The sequence below is a fragment of the Zootoca vivipara genome, chromosome 1, assembly GCF_965207765.1.
Source record: "Zootoca vivipara chromosome 1, rZooViv2.hap1.1, whole genome shotgun sequence".
Taxonomy (NCBI): domain Eukaryota; kingdom Metazoa; phylum Chordata; class Lepidosauria; order Squamata; family Lacertidae; genus Zootoca; species Zootoca vivipara.
Genome location: NC_142582.1, coordinates 653,367 through 672,432, shown reverse-complemented (window position 1 = coordinate 672,432; position 19,066 = coordinate 653,367). Strand labels below are relative to the sequence as shown.

Here is a 19,066-nt window from a genome sequence, read left to right as displayed (position 1 = left end):
AATTTCAAATCTCTTTTTAAGGGCAAGACATCTTTGTTTGGGGTTCCTTCCTTGTTCTCCTGTGTGAGAGGAAGGACCCTGTTGCAACAGCAAAAATAAAAGTGCCTTGCTTCGCACGTCCTGGTTTGGTCTCTGTTATTTGGTGGGCAGGAGACGCTTAAACTTTGTCTGCTTGCCAGGATACCTGGACTCTTCCTGGGTCAAGGATCCACTTAATTCTAGGGCCGTGTAGCTCTGCAAAATTTTTACAACAAAGCCTATTCAGCATAAGGGAAAATCCCTGTAAAAAAGGGATAACTTGGCAGCTATGCTTTAACGGGGAAAGCCTTGCACGAGCCACCTTAACTTCCACGAACTTCCACGAACCACCTTAACCAGAAGCCGGAAGCCCCGGCGTGGTGTCCTTTCCGCCAATCGGGCGAGAGCAAAGGAAGCGCCGGGACAAGTCAGCTGGAGGCGCTGCCGGCCCTCCGGGAGGAGGAGGAGGAGGAGGACCGCCCAGGCTCCGGGGCTGATGGCGGAGGCAAAGCCCGCGGGCGGCCCGGATGCAGCCGCTGGCCATGCCGCGGAAAGCCTGGAAGCCCCGACGGGCGGTGGCGGCAGAGAACCAGGGGCTCCTCTCGGGGCCACACGGGGACAGGCAGGTAACGTGCGGGGCTCCCCGCTTCTTCCTGACACACTGAGCAGAGGCAAAGCATTTCGAAAAGTCAAACATCGCTCTCTTTTCTCAAGGGGCAGCGTCTCTCTCTCTCTCTCTCTCTCTCTCTCTCTCTCTCTGTGTGTGTGTGTGTGTGTGTGTGTGTGTGTGTTCTTATCAGTCAGATGCTGCTGGCCTCTCAGGATTCTTTCAAGTAAGTGGTGCATATTTATACTGATATTGAATTTTTCCAACCGAGTCTGCATGGCATCTATCAGAGTGGACTTTGAAAACGCTGAACAAACTAACAAACTAAACAAAACAGGTTTCTGGTTAAATTTACCAGGATCTTCAAGATCCCTGAGCATTCGAGTCACTTGAGATGCATCCAGTGTACATATTGCTCATATTATATATCATAACGCTTCTGTTTTGAGGTTCAGCGAGGGAGGGATTGTTAGCACGTGATTTTTAGTAGTTATTCACTGATTGTGCAAAATAGCCTTACTAATATAACTAGTTAGCTTTTATCCTCACAATGATCTACTGGACGGCATTGATAAAAGTAAGCAGATTGTATGCAAAAGCCAGTGCTTTAAAAAAAAAAGCTTTTGCTTTTTTTGTTTTTTTGAAACACTCTGCTGGGCACTGTGGTCACTTGTGGGCTGGGACGTCAAGTCCCATATTCTTAGCTCAGCTGCCAGATAAGGTAAAATGTTGCTCCAGGTCTCCTGCTATTTGTTTTGGTAAAATAGGGATAATGGTGGTGCCATGGAGGTAGGGGGGCAGGCTCCCCCCATCAATCAAATTAATAAAAATCAATATAAATCCTAGGTTCTGTTCCCCACTAACAAAAATCCTGGCTACGCCTATGAGTGGTGCTTTGCTTTTCTACAAACACTGAGTGCTGAATGCATATACCAGCAAATACAGAAGCACACATTGAACAAGGCCCTTGCCACTTCTTGGGTTTTACCCTCTGTTGTGTATTGAGTCAAAGGATTTTATATCTGTATTATTATTGTCTGTATTTGCATTAGGATAAAGTAACTGCCTTTTGGTTCCAGAGGGTACAGCTACTATTGGTTCATTTAAGCTGCTGTATTTGGATCCTCTGTCTTATTGGTTTCCTCCAAAAGGCAGCACTGGGATTGCCTGATATTGTTCCCTCCAAAATGTATCCCTTCCTAGCTAGTCCCCTGTCCCTATAAATGTAGCTTTCCTCTCCTCAGTCTTCAGTCTTGTTCACTTTAATAAAGAGCTGTTACTAGAGAACTGTCTCCAGCATGTTATGTCAAGAGAGCTGAAATCACAAACCCCACGTCACAACACCCTCATTGCAATAGTTTCCCATGTGGTGGAAAGAAAAGATACAAATTTAATAAATTAACTAAGCACAGTTCTTTACTCTTATATTCAAAGGGTAAATTGGGAGACATAGTAGTGTGAGTACAGAATCTGCTTCCTTACCCCAATGATAGCAGTCACCCAAATACAGGAAGCAAGGAATGTGTGATGAGCGTTTGTGTGTGCAAATGCTTCAAACAGGCTTTTCTGTGTATATCTGGGGCTTTGCTGAGATTAACTTTCATGAGCAAATTTAAAGCACTTTACTGTCTTGAACATCTACAGATATTTTCCTTTTTTGAAAAAGGCATCAGCCACGCCTTTAATAACACCAGCAATAACACACACACACACGAGAGAGAGAGAGAGAGAGAGAGAGAGAGAGAGAGAGAGAGAGAGAGAGAGAGAGAGAGAGAGAGAGAGAGAGAGAGAGAGAGAGAGAGAACACATTGTATTATTGGTAGGATATGTTACAGAATACATTCAGAATATTGAACAGGCAAATATCTCTGAATTCTACACATGCAATTATAATTTAATTTCACCTAATCAGATCACAGTGACTTGTTTGGGGAAGAAATGTAAATTGTCTGCTAATGGATTCCCAGGCCGCACAGTTGTTCTCAGTCATTCTAGCAAATGGGTTTGAAGATTGTGGCTTTTAATGCAGCAAGCAATTATTCTTAATTCATGTTGGCTTTACTTCCTGGGATTCCCAGAAAATGTTAATAACAGATTTCATCACAGATTTCAGACATACTTACTAAACTAATTTTTCACTTTTAGTTCGTAAAGAAAAAAATTGTCCTTCAATAATTAAACTTACTTTGATGTTACCTGGCCATATGAGAATGATACTTATCAACACATTGATGGTTCCGCATGTAGATAAGTGTCAATTCTCATGTTGTTTTCTAGATGATGTGGTGATAGATAAATCTTTGTATTGCAGTCTGTATGAGTTGGAAGCCCCAACCTGAAGGAAAACACTCCAAACATAGGTTTACAAGCTCAGTGAGAAAATTAGGACTCGATTGCTGAAGTCTAATTATGTTAGTTTCCCTGTTTTCTCTAGGTAGTTACTAATAGAATTCAACTGAAAATGGGTTTTGTTAAACATGTTTATTTGTGTCTTGATTTCTCAGCTCATTTATATATTGCAGTAAAATCATACTACAACTCTCTAATTCTGGGTTTTCCCCTCAAACCTTTCTTACTTCACATTTTAAAGAAAAATGACAAATAGCAGATGATATGCAATACTGTCTCTGCCATCCTGTAGGGATGATTGTGTTCATTTACTTTTGTTCTGAAGGTCCAAGCTAGGTAACAACTCTAAACATCACAAAGCACTTTGTATGTTACAAATATTTTTGTCTGCATTGTGCCAGGTCACATCTCAAGGAGTCCCTGAGCAAAGGAGACTGCTCAGAATATATCTTAGGGACATTTTGCCTCATGCCTATAATAGAGGAGCCATATTATGAAACATGTTAGGCAACTTTGCAAATCTTTGATACTTTTAAATGTGACGGGAAGTGGCTCGAACACCTATTCGCTGCATGCAAAGGCATTTGTTGTCAGGACAGATTGGATGATTGTAAACAATAATTATTTGGACATTTGGAGACAGTAGGATAGTGCTATGTCCCACAACAGTCTCTTGTCAAATAGGTTTTGCTGATGTTTTAGCTATTTTCTTCCCAGCCTATAAAACCTATAAAAGAGCATCTTATACTTGAGGACAAAATAGTCTGCCACATGACCTTCAAATATCTGGAAAAAGCAACAACCTATCTGTACAGGGTCTCAGAGGTTGAAAATATCTCAGGCTCCATTTGAGCCTCTCTGATGCTTACCTTCCAAGTCCTGGACTGCAGAATCTGGGACCGACAGCCGTGTGACACCGGAAGTTGCGTCGACGTAACTTCCGGTGTCATTTTGCCCTTCCATGGGCACCAAAAATGGCCGCCGCCGGCCTCGAAAGTCGCTTCTACGCATGTCAGGAAGTGCGTCGACGCAACTTCCGGTGTCGCTCTGCCCATCTATGGGCACCAAAAATGGTCGCCGCCGACACTGGAAGTCGTGTCTATGCACTTCCGGACATGCGTAGATGCGACTTTTGAAGCCGCCGGCGGCCATTTTTGGTGCCCATAGAAGGGCAAATCAGGAAAAAAATGGCCGCCGGCAGGAGAAAATAACGGAGAAAAACGGGAGACGAAGTGATACAGGGGACTTCAAAAGGTCGGGGAAAACAGGGGTTTCCCGGGGAAAACGGGGTACTTGGCAGCTATGCTCAGATGCAGGGCTTATGCACACTTCCCTTTCCTCTGTGCTTTCCAGGCATGAACTGTGCTTGAAAGCTCTGTGTCTTTACCGCTGAATCAGAGCAAACGGCATTTCACAGAAAACCTGAATTGCCATTGGTTGCGCTTTAGCTTTAAAGAGCGGGTTTTTACAGGGAATGTTTTGGGGCGAAAGAAAGAGCGATTGTATATGGAGCTTTAAAGCACAGACCTTAGCAAAAGGTTAAGGCCTCAGGCTCTCTCTTGTGGCCCTGCTTCTTTCTTGTCTGCAGTGGGTTACTCCAGTGACCGTAGCAGAACCTCCTGGTCAGGGCTGAGCTCCTAAAGCAGCAACCATCTCTCCAGCACAGGTCGCAATCTGAAGGAGTGGCTGAAGGAACAATTCTGTGACCACCCCATCGAGCACTGCAAGGACACCCGACTGCATGATGCCGCTTATGTGGGGGACTTGCAAACCATTAAAAACCTGTTGGAGGAAGAGAGTTTCCAAAGGTAGCTCTCAATTTTACTGAAATGGAGCATGGATTCTCAGGTGATAAATCAAACACTTTTGCCCTGAGTACATTTTAACCTCATGCAAATAGTCACTGAGGAACGCTGCAGGTTCAAAGGGATGTATGAAGATAGGGATCTCCTGCTGATCCTGGGCTCTGTATGTTCCAGGTTCCATTTGCACATTTATTCCATCTATCAGATCTGTACTGTCCATTTTTGTAGAGTTCCTGTACCGGTAGGCTTCCTGTATGAATTAGGGACGCAGGTGGCGCTGTGGGTTAAACCACAGAGCCTAGAGCTTGCTGATCACAAGGTCGGCGGTTCGAATCCCTGTGACGGGGTGAGCTCCCGTTGCTTGGTCCCAGCTCCTGCCAACCTAGCAGTTTGAAAGCACGTCAAAGTGCAAGTAGATAAATAGATACCGCTCCGGCAGGAAGGTAAATGGCGTTTCCGTGCGCTGCTTTGGTTTGCCAGAAGCGGCTTAGTCATGCTGGCCACATGACCTGGAAGCTATACGCCGGCTCCCTGGGCCAATAATGCGAGATGAGCGCCGCAACCCCGGAGTCGGTCACGACTGGACCTAATGGTCAGGGGTCCCTTTACATTTACCTGTATGAATTATTGAGGTGTACGTAAGTCTGGGTGTATGTATCTAAGCTGGGGTTGCTTATAGGCTTGGGTGTGCATGTGTGCAGTCAGCGACAGACTGTTTGCATCAAATGGATACTGGACAGGGCTGATTGGAATCGTAGTCCAAAACATCTGAAGAGTGCCAGGTTAGCAAAGGCTGCGTGTGATTGTGCCTTATATATCTATTTAGACGTGATTTTCTTCCCATGCTGTCAGTAAATTGTTGTTATGGATAACATAGGACATCCAGGAAAAGAATCCAGAGAGAGAGAGAAGTTGGTGCTTGTTCTTAATTTTTTTGGCCCCACACTTGCTGAGAACAGTGCATGCTCACAGGGGGAAGGAAGCAAGGGAAGATCCAGGCACGCTCATGGATTACTTTTGCTTTCTTCAGCCGCATCAATGAGAAATCCGTGTGGTGTTCTGGTTGGCTGCCTTGTACACCGCTGCGGATTGCTGCCACGGCAGGACATGGAAACTGTGTGGATTTCCTGCTTCAGAAAGGGGCAGAGATTGATCTTGTGGACGTGAAAGGGCAGACTGCCCTGTATGTAGCTGTTGTGCATGGGCACCTGGAATGCACACAGATCCTTCTGCAAGCCGGAGCTGACCCCAATGGGAGCCGTCACCACCGCAGCACCCCAGTGTACCATGCTGCCCGGGTCGGCAGCACGGACATCCTGAGAGAGCTGATCAGGTAAGCACAGAGTCATTTTGCTTCATCTTTGCTCAGGAGCCAATTGCCGGTCAGCCAAATAGGGTATGTTTGCTATGGAAAGGATTCTCAGTCATCCAAATCCAACAGGCAGCAATTGTCAGTGAGAGAAGATAGGCAGAGTTGGAGGAGCGTCCTCAGAAAACGGAAAGACTTGAGAATTCCATTTTTAGGGTAGGAGAAATCCAGAATCCTTTCAAATATCTACACTTCTTTTTCTTCTTTGCAAAATTTAATGTGTTACCATTCTGAAAAAATTGTGCTTAAGACGGCACACTTTTATCCTTTACTTCCTGACCATTCTGCTGCTCCAGAAAAGCGGACACGGAGCAATGGATTCAAACTACAAGAAAGAAGCTTCCACCTAAACATTAGGAAGAACTTCCTGACAGTAAGAGCTGTTCAACAGTGGAATTTGCTGCCAAGAAGTGTGGTGGAGTCTCCTTCTTTGGAGGTCTTAAAGCGGAGGCTTGACAGCCATCTGTCAGGAATGCTTTGATGGTGTTTCCTGCTTGGCAGGGAGTTGGACTGGATGGCCCTTGTGGTCTCTTCCAACTCTATGATTCTATGATTCATTCTGAGAATAAGAACATATATGAGTTATTCACACAGCAGCTGCAACATCACATGATGATGGCTGACCTGTCCCCTCTTGAAGGTCTGGCTTTCCGTCTTCTGTCTTGCCAAAGTTAAACATTTAAAGTCCCATTTTGACCCCACCTCTCAACCCTCAAGGCAGCTAGTAATGAACGGGTCATAAAAACATCAAAAAAGATTAAAAATATGTCCACCACTATAATGAAATTGTAGCCAGCAAAATTCAAAGAGAGAAGCAACAAAACCAGAAACAATCCCTGGTATGAGAACCAGACAGATTACAGCCTTCACCAAAAACACGTTGCCTTAACCTGGGATCTGAAGGCAGATAAAGAGTTGGCAAATATGTCCAGAGCCAAACCCCACCCCCACCCCACCCCCCAAAATAACCCCTAGGATTGCCACCTAGTGTATACTTGAGAGCCACTCACACCGCCAGTCCCAAGTCTCTAATAGCTGTAAAGGTAAAGGGACCCCTGACCATTTGGTCCAGTCGTGACCGACTCTGGGGTTGCGCGCTCATCTCGCATTATTGGCCGAGGGAGCAGGCGTACAGTTTCCAGGTCATGTGGCCAGCATGACAAAGCCACTTCTGGCAAACCAGAGCAGCGCATGGAAATGCCGTTTACCTTCCCGCTGTAGCGGTACCTATTTATCTACTTGCACTTTGCCATGCTTTCGAACTGCTAGGTTGGCAGGAGCTGGGACCGAACAATGGGAGCTCACCCCATTGCGGGGATTCGAACCGCCGACCTTCCGATCGGCAAGCCCTAGGCTCTGTGGTTTAACCCACAGCGCCACCTATACCTACCGATAAACTTGTGAAGGGTGGGAGATAAATGCCTACAATAGATAAGATAGATACACATTCTTAAACACCCATTACTTAAACACCACTTTACTTTGTTAGGTTTACACATAAACTTTTCTATATACAGATCTGAAAAGCTGATGTTTGAAGTGTCATGTCAGAGTGGAGGCAGCTGAGCCATTCAGTTCTGTGAGCCAAACCACATGCGATAGTGGCAGACCCACATGTCAGAACCACATCCAAGGTTTCTTACGTGAAATCTCCATGATCTCTATGAATTTATGAAGCAACAGCCCTTTTGATGTAAGGTGATGGTGTGCAGATTTATACTTCTGCTGCGAGGACTCTGAGCCAGCAATATTAAATGTAGACTTTGGAAAGCTTTCAAGTTTAAAATTAACTGACCCTGGCCAATAACTTCTCATTAAATAATTTCTCTTTCAAGATGACTATGCTAATACCAGATTGCATACCTGCCAAGTCTTCCGCTGAAAAATGCGGGAACAGCAGCAGCCATGTGTGGGCACCGGAAATAGGGCAGAGCGACACTGGAAGTCGCTTCTACGCATGCCCGGTGGCCATCTTAGTGGTGGCTGCATGGTGGGTTAAACCACAGAGCCTAGGGCTTGCCGATCGGAAGGTCGGCGGTTCGAATCCCCGCAATGGGGTGAGCTCCCATTGTTCGGTCCCAGCTCCTGCCAACCTAGCAGTTCGAAAGCACGTCAAAGTGCAAGTAGATAAATAGGTACCGCTACAGCGGGAAGGTAAACGGCATTTCCATGCGCTGCTCTGGTTTGCCAGAAGCGGCTTTGTCATGCTGGCCACATGACCTGGCAACTGTACGCCAGCTCCCTCGGCCAATAATGCAAGATGAGCGCCGCAACCCCAGAGTCGGTCACATGGGCAGAGCAGCACCCAAAATGGAGGCTCCCTGGCAGGTAGGAAATCCAGGGGATTTCCGGGATTTTTCTCCATTCGGGAGAACAGCGGGAAACGGATTAAAATCCGGGGTTTCCCGCAAAAAACGGGATTCTTGGCAGCTAAGCCAGATTGTCATGTTGAAATGCAGCTATTAATCAGTTTCAATTGTTTTGTGGAAAGCTTAAAATATCAATTATGCCACTCATACTACATAAAATGCACTCATCCAATAAAATACAGATACATACATATGCCCAGCTGCTAAAGCAAGCAAACAAAATTCCACATCCAGTCTAGCTTGACCCTAAGAATTATGACCTAAACAAAAATACTTTGCCGGGGGGGGGGGTGCTGTCCTGTGTTAGAACATCTCTCCAACATTTTTGACCTGGGTACATGATAAACCACCCATCATGTACACATGCCCTAGTTTAGCAATGAATGCAGCTACACAGAAAACACACCTGTGTCCCCATTTCCAATTCACAGAGTATGTGGTTTATCTGAGATGGCTTTTCACGTGTCTGTGCAGGAAAACAAATATTAGAAGGAAGTGAATAGGAGAACCTCTGCATCCCTCAACTAGACTGCAATACAACTTTCCAGGTGCACATCAGATTCGTCTCCTGACAGCCATTCAGAAGCAGGGACACCATTTTTTATTTGGGGTGGTGAGAAATAAGGTTCACAGCAAGATTCAGTAGGCCATTCTTTGATATTTTCAAAATTAAATTGCAAAACAAAAATGGTTGGGGCTTAAAAACCAGGATGAGCAGAAAGCAAAAAGCCACTACCACTGTTTTGCAATTACTTGGGCAAGTGTTGCTCAAACTGATAAGTTCTACAGCAGTTCTTATCCTTTCAAACACTCTTACAGAATCAGAAAACATCTTACAGTTTTAGTTTCACTTTTCAGCCTTTTCATGTGCAACACTCTAGCATGAGAGGTCATTGATGCTTTAGCTAAGATTCCTGCATTGCATGGGGTTGGACTCGATGACCCTTGGGTCCCTTCCAACTCCACAATTCTATGATTCTATGAGGTAGAACAGCCCTTTCATGAGCAGGAGGCTCTTTCCTCATGTGAAAGGGTTCTGGAGAATTCCCTCTCCTGAAAGCCAAATCAGAAAACAAAAACTGTAAGCAGACCATATGCTACCCCATGATTTTATTTATGTAGCCTGACTAGCCTCTGAGCGTGCAGATAGTGCTGGCTGACTTCACAGGGAATTTTGTGTGCTCTTCAAAGTGGTATTTCCCAGCTCCACAATGACTAGTAAGTTCTACATACAGGCATAACCAGGACTTGTCCCCACAAACCCGGCACAGAAGAATAATCTCACCCTTTCCTTATTAACCAGGGAGTGGAGGTAGAATGGAAAGAGATAATTAGGAAAGCAGAACCTCATTCTTAGACTGTTTGGATGGGAAGGTAAAGTTATTCTTAAGTCATATAATTACTCCATAGGGACATTTGGAGACTCTGCTTAGAGTGGAATCCCCTTCCTGGTTACAGCAGAGCCAAACACAAATGATCTGCTTCTGGTGACTTTTGCCTTGGCAAGAGCAACCAGTCTGCAGGATTTGCATTTCAAACAAACATGTTGCTCTCAGTGACTGCCGGGTGCAGCTGGAATAGTAGCTTTGAAATCCTGCTCATCTCTTTGAGATCTGTCTAGCAATAAACAGAAAGTGAATACTTGGCCATTTATTTGACGAGCTGTCATTTCCCACCTTCCCTTTTTGCTGCTGCTGTCCATGCTTTTCTACTCTGCTAACCGTTATTATCACAAAAGGTTCGTTTCCTGAAGGTGTGTGCCTCTTTGTGTCAATAATGAGAGTCATATGAGTAGATCTCTAGAACAGCGTTTCTCAACCGCTGTTCCGCGGCACACTAGTGTGCCGCAAGGCGCTGGCTGGTGTGCCGCGACGTGCGGCGACGAGAAGGGTGATTTACATTGTCACCTGCCTGGCGGCCGCCAATACCCAACACTAACCCGCCAGAAAGCAATATTTCTCCTCCTCTTTCCCAAAGCTCAGTGGAAACGACTGGAGGGTGGTTTTAGAGTCTAGGGAGGCCCCCTAGGGAGGCGCGCTCCAGATCCGCCGCCGGCCCCCCTTAAGCCGCATCGAGGTTGCTCCGCCTCCCCTGCCTCCTTTGCCCGTCCTTCGCCATGGCTGCGCGGCGGACGCTGGGCTTCGCGGTCCGGAATTACTCGTAAGCAGCAGCCAAGGTAACCTTTCGCCTTTGAGCCGCCCCGCAGCTCCCCTGGAAGTGCGCGCGCCCTTGTAATCCGGGGGCAGGCAGAGCCTTGCCTGGACTGGAGAGGAGAAATGGGGGTCTGAAGGCTTCTCCCCTCCCATGGCGGGAGGGAGATTAATTTCCTCCTTCCTATAGTCAATATAGGGCGGCACAGAGTTAAATTTTTTAACTTTTTTAATGGTGGTGTGCCTCGTGATTTTTTTCATGGAACAAGTGTGCCGTGGCCCAAAAAAGGTTGAGAAATACTGCTCTAGAAGGCAACAAGTTCGGAAATGCTGTTGGTGTCTGTGTGAGTTGACAGCACTGGAACAGTCACATTAAAGGGCCAAAGAGGGAGGACAAGTGGTAAGCAATCTAGAAATGGGGCTACCTCAGTGGCACCCCCAATTCCCCCTCTCCCTCCTTCCCCCTTGAGTTGGTATGGGATAGAGAAGGAAGATCAGCACAGTAATACTGTACTACTACTTCATATTAACAGAGTACTTCTAATATTCAACGTACTTAATATGCAATATCTAAATCAGTCCTCTAGTGTCTTGTGAGATCATGGCTGTCGTAAGAGTCTCTTAGCCAATGCTCTCTTCTAATTAGGGAAGACCCAGAGACTCTAGCCAAGGCCTATTGCAGCTCCCTCGACTGAAAGCTGAGCTGTTCATGTGCTTTGCTTTTTTATTGACTTAGTAATGACTCCCTTGTGGGAATTCTATGGTTGTGGTCAATATTCAGATATCAGAAGGTAAAGTTAGTGTGTACATTGCAGCCACCAATTTTACATTTCAAAACTGAGTATCGTTTCCAACAAGGCCAGGAAAGGTGTCATGTGCCTTTTAATGCAGCCTCTTTCCTGAACCCTTGAGACACTGCAGAAAAACACATGTGACTGTGAATTTGTCTTAGGTTGGCCCCTGGCCCACACCTATTTTGGGGAGTGGGAAGGAATAATAATAATTTTATTATTTATACCCCGCCCATCTGACTGGGTTGCCCAGGAAGGATTAAAAATACATTACAGGGCAGAATCTCAATCCTCATGATCTTATCAGTAATTAACACTGAAGGATTTTGTCAACACTTAACCTAAATTCTTCCAAAATCTCCCTTGAGTTATGGATATGGCATACTGTGGCCTGCATTGAGGGGGGTGATCCATGCATTAGGAGAACTGTACTAAATTTAGGCAGGAGATGCTGGAATACCTCTAGTAACTTCTGGTTCTATGATTCTGCGGTCCAACAGGATGGCCCAGTTCTTTTAAGGAATCTGTGTCCCCTCATCCCCCTCCTCTGTTGGGCTACATTTTAGACAACCTCAATCTTATGCTTCCCAAAACAGTCAGGAAAGCATATGTGATTGTTCATTTTAGTCAGGGAGAGCTCAATCTGGGCTTTCCCACAGTTTTCCCACAGAGGGCGGCACAATTCTTTCACACCAGCTTATCTCTGGAGTCTTGGCTTTCATAGTTTTACATTCTGAATATTACATCTTGCCATGTGAAAGCTATCCTAGCAACCAGCAAGCTGGCTACTTGGCAGATATACGGTATATTCTTGTCTGTAACCACATGCGGCGAAAAGCAGATTTAATTGGCACTACCCTTTGTCTCAAGGGACGCGGGTGGCGCTGTGGTCTAAACCACAGAGCCTAGAACTTGCTGATCAGAAGGTCGGCGGTTCGAATCCCCATGATGGGGTGAGCTCCCGTTGCTCGGTCCCTGCTCCTGCCAACCTAGCAGTTCGAAAGCACGTCAAAGTGCAAGTAGATAAATAGGTACCGCTCCAAGCGGGAAGGTAAACGGCGTTTCCGTGTGCTGCTCTGGTTCGCCAGAAGCGGCTTAGTCATGCTGGCCACATGACCCGGAAGCTGTACACCGGCTCCCTCAGCCAGTAAAGTGAGATGAGCGCTGCAACCCCAGAGTCGTTCACGACTGGACCTAATGGTCAGGGGTCCCTTTACCCTTTACCTTTAGTCTCACCCTGAAGCTCATAAAAAAAAAAACCCACACACATTAAGCAAAATAGAAACATTGTCACCCGACCCCACCCCCCACCCCTCTCCCCATCTACCTCTCTTCCCCTTTCCTCCCCAATGTCTCAACAAATGAAACTGATTTGTAAAAATGTTGTGAGAGACATTGCACATATCTTTGTAAACCAAGAAAACCTTTAATAATAATAAAAATATGTTAAACTGTAAATTTTGTTTGCAACTTTTCTACAAAAGGAACTCGTGCTGAATAAATAGCCCACTTAAAAAAAAGAAAAAAGAATTTGTAGCTTCTGAAACTGAAGAGGGAGAGAAGAAATAGTCAGTGCAGTGAGAGGCAAAGAGGGCAAGGTGGCCAGACGGCTGGAGAAAAGCCCAGCCTGAACCTAACAGCACGGGGAGCCAGTATAGCAGGATTCTCAGCTAAACATGCATGACAGAATTGACAGGTGGCCATCCAACCTCTGCTTAAAAATCTACAAGGAAGGAGAGTCCACCACCTCTTGTGGGAGACTGTTCCACAGTCGAACAGCTCTTACTGTCTGAAAGTTCTTCCTGATGTTTCAGTAACTTGAATCCACTGGTTCAGTTCCTACTCTCCTGTGCAGGTGAAAATAAGCTCAAGGTGATGGACCTTGAGATATTTGAAGACAGCTATCATATCTCCTCTCAGTCTCCTTTTTTGCAGCTCCTTCAGCAGTTCCTCATAAGATTTGGTTGGCAGAGCCTTGAGCACCTTGGTCACCCTCCTCTGCACATGTTCCAGCTGGTCAATATTCTCCTTAAATTGGGGTAACCAGAACTGGATACGGCATTCCAGGTGTGTTCTGACCAAGGCAGAGAACAGTGGTACCTCGGGTTACAGATGCTTCAGGTTACAGACTCTGCTAACCCAGAAATAGTACCTTGGGTTAAGAACTTTGCTTCAGGATGAGAACAGAAATCGTGTGGCGGCAGCAGGAGGCCTCATTAGCTAAAGTGGTACCTCAGGTTAAGAACGGACCTCCGGAACGAATTAAGTTCTTAACCCAAGATACCACTGTAAAATGAGATTATTACTTCCCTTGATCAGGATCTATGCTATTGTTGATGTAACCTAAAATAACAAGTACAGTGGTACCTCGACTTACGAACGACTCGACAACCTAATTTTTCGACTTACGAATGGGGCAAATGGCCGCACGCTTACGAATTTCTCGACATCCGAACGGAAACTGCAGTGGTTTTAGATAGGGTTTTTTCGACTTACGAATTTTTCCGTTTCCAATGCATTCCAATGGGAAATTGCGTTTCCAATGATGCTTTTCTACTTACGAATTTTTCAACCTACGAAGGTGCCTTCAGAACGGATTAAATTCGTAAGTCGAGGCACCACTGTACCTTTTTTTTTGCCGCTGCATCATACTGCTAACTCATGTTAAGCTTGTGTTCTGCTAAGACCTCCTTTTCACATGTACTACTGACTGGGTGTCCCCCATCGTATATTGGTGCAGTTGGTTCTAAGTGTAGAACCTGGTGTTTGTCCCTATTGAAATTCATTATTTAGCCTGGGCCGTTATCCAATCTGTTAAGGTCACTTTGAATTCTGATTCTGTCTTCTGTGGCATTAGCCACCCCTCCCAGTTTGGTGTCATCTGCAAATTTGATGAACACCCCCACAATTCCTTCATCCAAGTTGTTTATGAAGACGTTGAACAACAACAGGCCCAGAACTGAACCCTGCGGCACCCCACTTGTCACTTTTTCCAGGATGATGAGGAAGCTTTAAGGACTCGGAGCGCTATTTGGGTTCAGTCAGTCAACCAGTTACAAATTCACCTAACCGTTACCTTATTCAACCTACATTTTACCAGCTTCTTCACAAGAATATCATGAAGAACTTTGTCAAAAGCCTTGCTGAAATCAAGACACACTATGTCCACAGCATTCCCCGACCCACCAAGCTTCTAACTCTACTGTATTGTTTTTTAAAAAAGAGATTAGTCTGGCATAACTTATTTTTGAGAAACCCATGCTGGGTCTTAGTAATCACAGCATGCATTTCTAAGTGCTAACATACTAAATGTTTAATTATCTTTTCCTGATATTGATATTGATATTGATATTGATGTCAAGCTCACTGGTTGGTAGCTACCTGGATCTCCCCCCCTTTAGAAGATGGGGACAACATGTGCCCACCTGCAGTTTGCAGGGACGCCACCTGTTCACCAAGAATTCTCAAAGATTATAGGCAGAGGCTCTGAGATTACCTCCTCAAACTCCTTTAGTACTCTTGGGTGAAGCTCCTCAGGCCCTGGAGATTTAAATTCATTTAAAGTAGCTAAGTGTTCCCTTAGGGACGCGGGGGCGCTGTGGTCTAAACCACAGAGTCTAGGGCTTGCCGATCAGAAGGTCGGTGGTTCGAATCCCCGCGACAGGGTGAGCTCCTGTTGTTCGGATATAGCCAAAGAAACCTTTTATTATTATTTTTAACCTCTCTTGCAAGCCTGAGCTCATTTTGAGCTTTGACTCCCCAGGACCAAGGCTGGCACTGAAATCACTGCACCCCACTGGCTCTCGCCTAACGCTAGAGGGACATAATCTGGTGGAGGGTGACCATCTCCTGCTCGACATCACAGGCTTGGTCCAAGGCACATAAAGTCCAACAGGGCAGGATTTTGCAGGTTGCCTAGCAACCATCTCGCCTCCACAAAAGAGCTTAATGAAAACAGGGTTGCCACAGTCTTTCCATATGAATTTCATTTTCTTTCCTCAGGTATGGTGCTGATGTGGATGTAAATCACCATTTGATCTCGGGGACCCCCAGCCCATCTTCCCGGCCGCTCACATCCCTGGTTGTCTGCCCGTTGTACATTAGTGCAGCCTATCACAACCTGCCGTGCTTCCAGCTGATTCTGCAAGCGGGAGCCAACCCAGATTTTAACTCCTGTGGCCCCATCAACATCCAGGGCTTCTCCCGGGGCTCCGCTGTGTGTGTAATGGATGCGGTCTTGAGACATGGGTGTGATGTGGCTTTTGTCAACCTCTTGATTGACTTTGGTGCCAACTTGAATCTGGTGAAATGGGAGACTCTGGGAGAAGGAGCTACAGGAAGGATCAAAGTGGACCCAGAAGCCTTGAAGGTGTTCAAAGAAGCCAGGAGTGAGTGTTATTTTGGCATTCATATTCTATCCCTGCAAAAGGACTGCAAAGTGAACTGAAAGTGCCTCTATTTGGGTTGTCAGCTGGTTTAAATTTTCTTTGGTGGTTTTTTTAACTGATGAAAATGGGGAAATGTTTTTAATAACGTGAAAATTTAATAGTATCTGAATATGATTTTCATTTAAATAATAACAATAATTTATATAGAATTTTCCATATGAATTTCAAAAGCAGCACACAAACAGAAAGCTAATAAAACACCCATAAAATAAAATAATTTAACTAAAACAGTAAAAGCAAAAAAGAAACACAGCTACAATCCACATTGGAGCCAGAACAATTAATGAATTCCTTTTCAAAGGCCAACTGAGACAGAAATCTTTTTGCCAATTTTCAGTAAGTTGGCAGGAATCTTCTTGTGACCCACAGTACTGGGGTCCCTACAAGGAAGCCCTACTTACTACTTGTAAACCAGGTTTTAGAGGTTTTACTACGGTCAATTGGTATATAAAGTTTGTTTACTGTAAACAAACAAACAAATCTAGGCTTCTCATAAGATGGAATTCAAAGGAGGAGCGCATCAGTGCTGCAGAGGTGGGTGTGGCAGGGACAGTGCAATTTTTCCATTAAAAGACGTGCCGGAACTCACCATGAACACTTCCCTCATTCTCTTAGAATGGCAATGGCACCCACCTGGTTACAATTTACATGAGTTCTCTCACTAGGTACTATACAAGTTCAGTGAACGTAGTCCTTCACGTAGGCTGAACGTTTGGAAACTTTGCCAGACCGCCAGGGGCCAGTACCAAAGTCCAGTGCCCCACCCGATTCCTGCTGCGATTGTGGTGTGGCCTAAACTGGCGTGGAGCCCGAGTTCTTGGGCTCCGCAGGTATAGCCAGTTGTGGGGCTGCTGTGGACACCGGCACGAGATCGTTCTGCTTAGTTGTCTCGGTGGGCGGTGAATCCTCAGTTGTCCCACTTGTCCCAATTGCTGAGTCGCCAGCTGCTTCTCTTATGCCGCCCTGTAGTTCCGCTGGACGTACTGGGTTGAGAGATGCCCGGAGTCTGATCTGGTCGAGGTGTCTTTTCCAAACCACTCCACCCTCCAGTCCCACCTCATAGGATACCGGGCCTGTACAGTGGCCTATGGTCCCCGGTACCCAACTCTGTCCTAGCCCATAGTTCCGGACATACACAGGATCCCCTGGGGCAAACCCCTTAGATGCCTTCCGCTCCACTGTAGATGGTCGCTGCTTTAAGGCCCTGTCAGAATGTATGCGATCCAGGAGAGTGGTGAGCCTTCTTCCCATTAGCAACTCAGCTGGGCTACGGCCAGTCGCTGCGCTTGGAGTCGTGTTGGGCCAGCAAAAACTCCGCTAGACGGAGGGTCCAGTCTCCCTGTATTATACGCCTGAGCGCATCTTTAGTTGTGCATACCATACGCTCAGCTTGGCCATTAGTGGCTGGATGAAAGGGAGCTGACCTGACGTGGCGGATTCCGTTCTTAGTCACAAACTCTTGGAATTTCACCAACGTGAAAGCGGTTCCATTGTCACTTCCTGAGTGCATTTATGGTAGCTCTGCTGGACGTGGTTGAGGTGGGTGTCACCTCGATCCACTTGGAATAGGAGTCCACCACAATGAAGAACTGCTGGCCCTGGAAGGGCCCCACAAAATTTATGTGCACCCTTGACCATGGGGACTGTGTGGATTCCCAGGACTGTACTGGTGCCTTAGGGGGATCCAGCCACGACACTTGGCAGGGCACACAGTGTTTGACCTATCCTTCTATCTCAGCGTCTATGCCCTGCCACCAGACATAGCTTCAGGTCAGTGCTTTCATCCGGACTATTCCCGGGTGGGACACGTGCAGGGCTTCTAGGACCTTTCTCCTGAGTGGGGGGGGGGGGTCTATGACTCGGCTACCCCACAATGTACATCCCCTGTGTGTCGACAACTTGTCTTTACAAGCTGTGAAGCTTGAGAATTCCAGTCCCGGCTTTCTGGGCCACCCCCTCCCCACCCACTCCGCAACACGGGCCAACAACTTGTCCTTTGCTGTTGCGGTGGCAATGTCTTTCGCATGCAAGGGCTGGTCAGGTAAGTCTTCCAGCCGCAATATCTGGTGAGCTGGAGCAGGATCTGGGCCATTTTCAGGCGGCGGTAAGTGGCTGAGAGCATCTGCATGCCCCATGGCTTTTCCGGGTTGGTGCTGTAATGAATATTGGTATCCAGCCAAGAAGATTGACCAACACAATGCTCGAGGGGTGTCTGGCGATTGGGGGCGAGGAGTCCCAAGAGGGGCTTATGATCGGAAATGATAATGAAGGGCCGGCAAAAATCATGAAACCTTTTTACTCCTTTAACCACAGCCAAAACCTCTTTGTCAATCTGGGAATAGTTGTGTTCCACTGGTGTGCGGGTTTGAGAGAAGTACACCACTCCTGTCCAATAGTTGGTGGCCCAGTACCGCGCCCACCCCATAGGGGGAAGCGTCGTAAGCCAGCATAACTGGGAGATTTTCATCAAAGTGCGTCAACACTGAATTAGATATAACCAGTTCTTTGACCCCTTGAAAAGCTTTTGCCTGTTGTGGGCCGCAGACACAAGGTGCTTTTTTATCCAAAAGCCTGTGCAGAGGCTCGGCCACCGCCGCCTTGTGTGGCAGGAACGCATGGTAAAAATTAAGGAGTCACAAGAAGGCTTGCAATTCTGCCTTGTTCTTAGGGGCTGGGGCATCGCAAATGGCACGCACCTTGTCCTCTGCTGGATCCGCTTCCACTCGGAACCCCAAGAAATCCACGCTGCTCACTCCCAATAGGCACTTTTTCTCTTTGACCTTAAGTCCTGCCGCCTGGAAGCATTGAAGCACTGTCCGTAACCTGGCGGCAAAATCCTATCTCGACAATGTGGCAATCAGCACATCGTTAAAGAATGGCGTCACTCCGGGGATACCCTTAAGAAGATGGTCCATGAGACTCTGGAATAATCCTGGAGCCACACTAACCCCAAACTGCAGACGTTTTACCCTGAAGGTGCCTTTATGGGTCACAATTGTCTGGGCGTTTGCTGTGGCCTCCTCCACGGGAAGCTGTTGGTACGCTTGTGCTAAGTCCAGCTTTCTGAAGACCTTGGCCCCAGCCAGGGTTGCCAATACGTGGCTCACTACTGGAACCGGGTACGCATGGTCCTGTAGGGCCCGGTTCAGGGTGCATTTGT

The 19,066-nt window shown here is 46.5% G+C and overlaps 1 protein-coding gene across 6 annotated transcripts in view; it reads left to right on the top strand.

The window, feature by feature from the left end:
* The first annotated feature begins 437 nt into the window (after positions 1-437).
* Positions 438-19,066, top strand: part of ASB1 (ankyrin repeat and SOCS box containing 1) — a 31,786-nt gene continuing 13,157 nt past the window's right edge. Inside the window, exons 1-4 of one of the 6 annotated variants that reach the window (XM_088661619.1) lie at positions 438-644; positions 4,641-4,782; positions 5,810-6,112; positions 15,461-15,846. In XM_088661619.1, coding sequence (XP_088517745.1) covers positions 515-644; positions 4,641-4,782; positions 5,810-6,112; positions 15,461-15,846 — 961 coding nt within the window. In that variant the 5' untranslated portion in view covers positions 438-514. The other 5 variants (XM_035115752.3, XM_088661763.1, XM_088661726.1 and 2 more) reach the window with 5 other exon arrangements.